The sequence below is a fragment of the Anser anser genome, assembly GCF_964211835.1.
Source record: "Anser anser genome assembly, chromosome: 8".
Lineage (NCBI taxonomy): Eukaryota > Metazoa > Chordata > Aves > Anseriformes > Anatidae > Anser > Anser anser.
This window is the reverse complement of record NC_139728.1, coordinates 10,361,920-10,370,675: the sequence shown is the minus strand read 5'-3', so window position 1 is coordinate 10,370,675 and position 8,756 is coordinate 10,361,920. Positions and strand designations below refer to the sequence as shown.

Genomic DNA, 8,756 nt, shown 5'->3' with positions numbered 1-8,756 from the left:
GCCCGCCGCCCGCTCCGCCTCCGCGCCGGGGAAGCCCGAGGGGTGCGAGGGGCGGGGGACTGACGCCGGCCTCTGGGTGGTCACAGCGGGAGCGTGGCCAGCCCGGGCGAGCCGGGGAGCTGCTTGGTTCTGGTGGTCGCTGCTGGAGCTCTGCTCGGGGCGACAGCCGGCACAAATATCAGTCTTCCTCCTGAACACGGAACACCGTAAAACTCAGGCTGGCTCTTGCCCTTGTATGACTTTCTCCGTGGTTTCATGCCTACCAGCTGCGCTTTGCAGCCGCTGCTGCTGGGACACGGAGGGCTGCTCCGTTTGTGGGTTTGGGAGAACACGCCTGGAGGGGAATGGGGGAGCTGGGCTGGGAGAGAAGAGCTGTGAGGTGCCCCCCAGGCGCCCACGCTCCAGCAGGACAGACCACATCCTGGCAGGGTGCCCTTGGCCCTGGGGGGTGGCAGTGGCTGGTGAGTGCCCAGGACCCTGCGAGTCATGTCCCTGGGGGACTAATTCCAGACTAACTCCACTCCTACTTCACAACACTTTACATTTGAAGGCTCCGCATAGGGACCTGGAAAGGCTGGATCGTGGCAGAGGCCAATGGGATGAGGTTCAACATGGCTAAGTGCCGGGTCCTGCGCTTCGGCCACAACAACCCCGTGCAGCGCTACAGGCTTGGGACAGAGTGACTCGGAAGGTGTGCAGAGGACATGGATCTGGGGGTGTTGGTCGATGCTCGCCTGAAAATGAGCCGGCAGTGTGCCCAGGTGGCCAGGAAGGCCATCGGCATCCTGGCTTGTGCCGGGAATAGTGTAGCCAGCAGGACCAGGGAGGTGGTCGTTCCCTTGTACTCAGCTCTGGTGAGGCTGCACCTTGAGTGCTGTGTTCAGCTTTGGGCCCCTCGCTACAAGAAGCACGTCAAGGCCCTGGAGCGCATCCAGGGAAGGCCTGCGAAGCTGGTGAAGGGCCTGGAACACAAGTCCTGTGAGGGGTGGCTGAGGGAACTGGGGGTGTTTGGTCCGGGGAAGAGGAGGCTCAGGGAGACCTTATTGCTCTCTACAGCTCCCTGAAAGGAAGGTGTGGGGAGCTGGGGGTCGGTCTTTTCCCACAGGTAACTAGCGATAGGACTAGAGGGAACGGCCTCAAGTTGCACCAGGGGAGGTTCAGGTTGGAAATTAGAGAAATTTCTTCTCAGAAAGAGCGGTCAGGCATTGGGACGGGTTGCCCAGGGAGGTGGTGGAGTCACTGTTCCTCTGGGGGTGTTTAAGGAAAGGTTGGACGTGGTGCCTAGAGACATGGTTTAGTGGGTGACATTGGTGGTAGGGGGGTAGTTGGAGCAGATCATCTTTTCCAACCTCAGTGATTCTATGATTCTGTGATTCTGTGATTCTGTGATTCTGTGATTCTGTGATTCTATTCAAAGCTTAATGATTCCATGATTTTATCCAACCAACAGCCAATTTGGGGCTTTCCTCTCGATGGGGGCTTCCACTCTGTGAGAAACAAAGTTGTGTTTTTGCAGTAGAGAACTAATTTTCTGTATTCAAAGGTAGTTGTGTAGTCATAACAAGGAGAAATGCTAAGTAGATAAGTGGACAGTAGTGGAAAATTATCTGCAGTCAGCCCAAAGGGGGCGAGAACCAGGAATTCAACGCTTCCAAAATGTACAGGTAGATTTTACAGAATTCCTTAGAGTAGGTAGATTTAAATGGTTATTAGTCTTGGTAGATCATTTGTCAGAGTGGGTGGAAGCTTTCTCTTCAGTATCTGCTACTGTGAACATAGTAACTAAAGTAATTCTAGAACAAATAACTCCCAGGTACGGAATTGTTGAAAATATTGACTCTGATCAAATAAATCACTTTATGTCAGAAATATTGCAAGGGCTAATGTGGACTCTAGGAATTAAGTGGAAATTTCACACTCCTTGGCATCCTTCCTCTTCTGGAAGGGTGGAGAGGATCAGACAGTAAGGAAGCAATTGACTAAGTTCTGGAAACTCAGCTTCCCCAAACGAAGTGCTTACCTTTGGCACTTCTCTGAATTCAAATTGCACCAAGAAAAGATGTAGGAGTTTCACCATATGAAATATTATTTGGATTGCTGTACATGGACAAAGGGAATGAATTACCTCAATTTGAGACAAAAGATGCTTTTCTTAAGAACTATATACTCGGGCTGTCGTCCTCTTTGTCATCTCTCAGGACCCATGGACTGTTATCTCAAGCCCCATCCTTGGAAGTCCTGATCCATCCATTCCAAGCAGGAAATTTGGATCTGATGTGAACATGGAGAGAATTGAAACTGCAACCTTAGTGGGATGGACTGTTCCAAGTGCTCCTGACTACTGAGACAACAGTAAGAACAGCTGAGAAAGGGTGGACTCACACCTGGGTAAAAGCATCAGTTAACCCTGATACCAGAGAGACTGCATTAACAAAGACTTTTAAGGTTAAAACTGTTAAAACTATCTATTGTAAACCTTTAACTTCTCCTTAGAGGAATTCGTAATGAATTAATGAGTAAAAGGGATTGAATTACACAGAATCAGAATGTTTCCAGCGAACACTCCCTGGAAGTGGGAGAAAGGGAGGTGTTTAATCCCCACCAGAAGAATCCTTATTAGTCTGTGATTTTTATTGTTTTTCTTAATTATTATTTCTTTATTATTATAGGGGTGTATATATACATAGAAATTATGTATTTTAAGTTTATCTTAGTAATACCTATTCTCAATGGATTAGCGATAGGATGGAGGGAAAAATCAGCATTTCCAATTAATCGAGAACATCTCTTGAGTTCTATCTTGAAATACTTGTTGGATTTGCACCCAGATGCCTAGAAAGACTGAAAAGACCTTGTCCCTGATTACTGTTTCCAGCAGCAACTGTGTCTGGATTCTCTAGATTTCTAAAAATGTCAGATCATACTCAGTCCCGGGAAGGAAAAGATTTTGAAGTTGAGCTCCCTACACATAGTCCTGGCTAAAATATACTGTGTTATCAAAGGTGCTTATTAAACAACGATAGAAACTCAGGGGGCAATAGTACTGCCCCTGGGTGTGGAAATATCCATGAAGTAGGGAATAATCCATACTGTACCGAATATGGTAGCCACGGGAATGCTAATATACATAATGCACACCAGATACAACATGAGAATCCTGTAACCAGATGGCCTGTCCCGAATGGCAAGGGGTGGTACTGGCTACGTGGCAATAAAGCCAGGAAGGTCTTGCCCCTAAGATGGAAGGGAGCTTGCACCCTGGAGGCAATAATTCCACATGTAACTATTATTGAAGACCCACAAAGCCAAAGCCCCCTTGAGACCACACGCAGAATTAAGCGGACTCCAGATAATCCTTTACTACAATTCTCTAGCATTTCACAGTTTTGCAAGGTGGTTTTTACCTTGGTTAAGGGTGAGTGAATTAGAAAAAGCTATTGTAAATATCTCAAAATACAAAAATATTGTAAATATATTGAAGATCTAGAAAATAAGATAAGTTTGCAAAAAATAGTACTCTAGAATCAAATAGTATTAGATTTAATAATAAACTCATAAGGAGGAGCATACACTGTAATTAATACTAGCTGGTGTATATATGAAGATCAAATGGGATGAATTTGACTGATCTCAAAAATATTTGGGGGAAAAAAAACACAACAAGATCCTACATAGAGTAGCTCAAGATGACGCTTCCTGGGGATTTAGAAACATTTGGGAGAAACTAATTTTGTGTTTACCTGAATAGAATTGGCTCAAACAACTATTTGTTAGTATTGTAATAATAATGGCATTGCATATTTGTCATTCCCCCTGACATCCAAAGAAGAATATTGCACCTTAATGTTGGAAAAACTCAAGACTGCGGTATGTGAAGAGGTGCAAAAACAACAATAGGAGTAAGAAAAGAAGAGGGAAGAATTGTGAGAAACAAAGTTGTGTTTTTGCAGTAGAGAACTAATTTTCTGTATTCAAAGGTAGTTGTGTAGTCATAACAAGGAGAAATGCTAAGTAGATAAGTGGACAGTAGAAGGCCTCACTGTTCCAAAATAAGGTAGAAGCTTCAGAAAAACAGGATGAGCAGTGTGAGAACAGTAAAACAAAGATCACAAGTTCTCAAAACATAAGAAAGGAGAAATTAAAGGGTTGAAAAAAAAGACAAATTTTACATATATGGTATAGAGGAGCGTCGAGTAGCTTGTGAACCTGTAGTACTCAGCCAATGAGGAAACAGGGGAGGTGATCAGGCATCGGGTAATAGGGAATAAAAGGTTATGATTTGTTTACTGAAACGTGCTCCTAATTGACAGGACGCCCGCCATTGCAATCGCGAATAAAATAGCTTCACCGAAGATCCTGTCTGAAGAAAATTATTTGAGATTTTTCTCACAACTCTGCCCCCAAGAGGGTTTTGAGGAGAACCGTGCCACGGCTGCCCAGCTTGGATGTGGCTCTGGCCACGGCTCCTTCGCACTGAGAAACCCAGGGCACGGCCCAAACCACGGGGGGCTCAGGCCCACCGCCCCGCTGGGCAGGCAGACCCCCCGTGCAGACTGCAGCGGCAGCGGCAGGCTTCGAAGGCCGCCTGCCCGCGTCCTCCCCAGCCTCGCCACGGCCTTCGTCACCTGCCGGTCTCACAGCGCCGGGCCCTGTGACCTCACAGGGCCCGGCATAACATCAGGCTGCGGCTGGGCGCAGCTGGGCACAGCCGCTAGTGCTGGTGGTCACTGCCGGAGCTCTGCTCAGCGTGACAGCCGTCTCCAGCGTTGTTGTGTTCCTGAGGAGAGAGCAGGATGAAGCTCAGCCTGGCTCTCCTCCTGGCCGTGGCTCTGGCCATGGCTTTGTTCCGCTCGTGCGGCCAGGGCCTCCGCAGCCAGCGCCGCTGGGAGAGGGTCAGGGTCAGCAGGAGCCTTGGCCCCAAGCGCCAGGTCTCCAACTGGCCCTGCAGCCTCGGCCTTTCCAGCTGCCCCAGCAGGCTCCGCCTCAGGCTGAACACCATGGTCCCTATGGTCCCTTCAGAGAGCCCAAAGCAACAGCCCGTTGGCACCGAGCGCCAGCCCTCCGAGCTGCCCGACCCCCTGGGCCAATTCTGGGAATACCTTGCCCAGGGCGGGAGAGTCTGGCTGCTCTGCGATAACGGGGACGCCATCTGCCTCCTCGGCGTGGGGCTGCTTGCCCTCGGCCTCTGGAGAACAGTACAGAGACACCGCAGACAGGTGAGTGGCGGAGACGCGGCGTGCAGGAAAGGGCCAGCCTGCGGGGAGCGGGGACCCACGGGACCTTGGCCACAAAGGCTTTCCAGAACAAAAAAGAACAAAACCCAGCAGGCACAAGGAAGCCTCAGCAGGCCCCGAGAGGCCCTCTGCCTCTTCGCCGGGGACTCGCCCAGCTGCAGGGAGCCCCCGGCACAGCCCAGGGCCTGCCGGCGCTGTTGTGAGCCCCCATGGCTGCCCGGAGCAGTCCTGCGAGGCTGGGCGCTCCCGAGGAAGCCGAGCCCAGCAGGACAGTTCTCCACCCCACAAGCCCCCATCCATGCCCTTCACTGTGCTTCTTCTCTTGTCACTTCCAGGCAACAGGCCGGTGGGCCTCAGCTTCTGCGGGGACAGACTGCCGGGGAAAGGACGCTCTGTATGATTACGCCTTGCTCTGCCGCATGGAGGCCAACACTGCCTTCATGGTGTGTTACCTGAGGCACCTCTACCAGCTCCGCGTGCAAGAGCTCGGGCTCCCACAGCCGAGGAAGAAGGCACTAAACAAGGATAGGAAAAGAAGAGCCCCCTGGCGTACCCCCGGCAAATTCATCTAGAGCGTGCACCCCGTGTACCGGCGACAGGAAAGGCAGCGCAGAGAGTGAGTGCTGCTGTCCATGGGTTTGGGGAGGCTGATGCTCCAGGAGAAGGGGGGGGAGGAGCTAGGAGAGGACAGGCACCCATGGCTGAGGGTTGCCCCGTAGGAGCCCATGACCCAGGAGAAGGGGCCCACGTCCCGGCCGCTGCCCACGTCCCTGTAAGATGGCAGTGGCCAGGGAATGCCCATGACCTGTTGGGGTAGCCCTTGGACTTAGGACCTCCAAGGCCCATGCGAGGGTAGGCATCGCACCGGGAAAAGACGCAGGTGGAAGGAAGTGCCTGGCTAATAATTCTGGCACAGCATTTTCACCCCTCTGACAGTCAGTTCTCTTCAGATTGACAGCAAGCCGGTGAGGCAGGACACACCTCAGCCCTCCGAAGGCTCCTGCGCTGAAGGCACCCCCCCTGACAACTGGGTGCCAACACTGCCCTGATCACCTCCTCCCTGCATGGGCGCCACCGACAATGCCAGCTGTCCCCTGGTGGGCTGCCCGTGCCCAGCCAGCACAACAGCCAGCGGGGAATCAACATTCGTCTCATGAGGACCTCCAAGGAGGGTCCCCTTTTGCACCCTCCCAGAGGCGCCGCTGGTGCTGCTGGCATCCCAGAGGACGTGGCTCTGCTTCGTTGCTCCACAGAGGACAGCAGGAGCATGCGTGTGCAGCAGAGCTGGCTGGGGGACTCTTGGAAATTCCTGCTGGTAGCAGACCACTTCTCCCAGCTGAATAAAGATCATCCATACAGGAACTTGTGTCCTTCTGGTACCAAGGGGCTTGGGGCACAGCCACATAGGAGGCAGTGGGGCAAGTGAGGGCTGCTGAGTGCAGGTTTTAGAGAACACACCTGCAGAGGAATGAGGGAGCTGGGCTGGGAGAGAAGAGCTGTGAGGTGCCCCCCAGGCGCCCACGCCCCAGCAGGACAGACTACATCCTGGCAGGGTGCCCTTGGCCCTGGGGGGTGGCAGTGGCTGTTGAGTGCCCAGGACTCCGTGGGTTATGTCACTCTTTATCAATCTCTTTTGTAGAGACCTCCTGCTGTCACAGGAGACTAGTAGGCTCCCACACCTCTGTGGCAGCTGCTCAGGGGACCCACAGGCTGCCCTCAGCAGCAGTCAGACCTAGCCCCAAATATTGACCTGCCTATGGGCCACTTCCTATGCAGGCACCCGTTGCTGGAGCCTCTCTGGTAGCTCCATGTCTCTGTTAGCTCCATGTCTCTGTTGTACTGGTGAGCACACAACTGGACGCAGCACTGCAGGTTTGGCCTCAGCAGCGCTGGGAAGGGTCACCTCCCTTATCTACCGACAATATTTGCCTGATGCAGCTCAGGATCCCATCAGCTTTTGAGACAACAGCCAGCAACATGTAGCACCAAAAACTGAAGATGAGAAACACCAGCATACAGTGGCTGTCTTTATTTGCAGGGGAGGGGAGATAAGATTTACTTTGAGATCTGTCTTGGCCACTAAAGCCCTGAGGAACCTCTCCAGACCTGTAGGGCTCTGGTCCATCTTACCCGTGGCAGACATGCTGTAGCTGGAATAATTCGGCTAGTGACAGCTCTTTACTATGACAAAGCTGTCACGCCTCGGGGGGTGTCTGCAGACAGCGAGGGGGATGAAGAGCTGATGCAAGCCCCCATCACACACCAAGAGGGAATAAGCCTGCCCCAGCAGACTTGGGGAGGAATTTCTTTTCTTGTTCTCTTGGTTAAAAATCAAAGCTCGTCTTGGCTCGCATTGGGCTGGAGAGTGATGGAGCACTGGGTTTCTAAAGTCTTAAGCTTTTAACCATGCAGAGCAAGAACAATGCTCTGGAAGGAGCGAAAACCATCAGAGAGAGCAAGGCTAAGAGGGTCCTTGCTCCAGGCTTTGTGGGATGCCTCTGAGACTTGTTTTTTGATGGGGCAACTCAATCCCAGCAGCGTGTGCCAATTGATCTTTCCCGGCTACCATCCCATCACATCCCCTTTCATCCCTGACTCCCACCAAGCCCCTGCCCCAGCCCATCTGCCCCACTTTGCCCTCCAGGTTCTGCAGAATAGCCTCACCGGGCTCTCCTGGGCTAATGCAGCACTGCCAGGTTAGGGGAGGCTAATTCTCACCCCGAGCGAGTGAGTGCAGCCCCAAGCACGACACTGTGGGGACACCGTGTCCTCCCCCAGCACACGATGAAGGGACACAGGCCAGGCGAGAGGGTGCTCTGAAAAGGGGGGAACAGGGGACCCCGGGGCATCCAGCTGGGACCTGTGGATGTGACACGTGGAGACAGATGTTAGGGAGACTGCTACACACTGCTGTCCCCACCGCAGGAAGCTTTGCAGCTGCTTTCCAGCATCCATTGTCCCTTTCTTTTGGTAGGGCCTGCTTCTCTCTTGTGTCTTACAGACCTGTGGGGCTGAGCCCGCAGCTTGGCTAGGAGTCCCACCCCAAACACGGCCGAGCTCCAGCAGGGCTGTGTCACCCCATGTCCTTTACCCACAGAAGCCAGGCAGCAAGACTGCTAAAGGCACCAGCTGCCGTGCCCACGACCGGATTCCCAGCCTCACCTGCCAGGTTTTTGCTGGAGAGCGCAACAACAGCCCCCACGCCAGCAGGGGAAGGGGTGTCAGAAACCCACAAGCATGCTGTTGAGGAACTGAGACCTGGAGCTGCAGAGACAGTCAGGGGAGGGATTGCACGTTGTTCTCCCATCTCCCCGTGGCATTGTGCAGTGCCCGCCAGCCCAAACCAGGCTGCTTTGGACCTGAACGGCAACGGCAGGAGGGGGCAACCAGAGCCTGGTCGCAAAGTCTGCGTGACGCTGAAGCTGCCTGCTCCAGCACAGCTCATCCCTTCCCTGGGAAGGAGACCACAGTGATACTAAAGCAGCTGTTGGATGCTCTTCCTCTCGTCTACGAGGTGAGGAT

At 52.9% G+C, this 8,756-nt stretch overlaps 1 protein-coding gene across 1 annotated transcript; it reads left to right on the top strand.

Annotated features, from left to right (window-relative positions):
• The first annotated feature begins 106 nt into the window (after positions 1-106).
• LOC310903118 (uncharacterized protein) lies at positions 107-8,708 on the top strand. Its single transcript, XM_083845784.1, has 3 exons — positions 107-5,216; positions 5,570-5,850; positions 6,185-8,708. Exons 1-2 carry the CDS (start codon positions 4,794-4,796, stop codon positions 5,804-5,806), a joined length of 660 nt encoding a protein of 219 aa, XP_083701910.1. The 5' UTR covers positions 107-4,793; the 3' UTR covers positions 5,807-5,850; positions 6,185-8,708.
• The last annotated feature ends 48 nt before the right edge of the window (positions 8,709-8,756 follow it).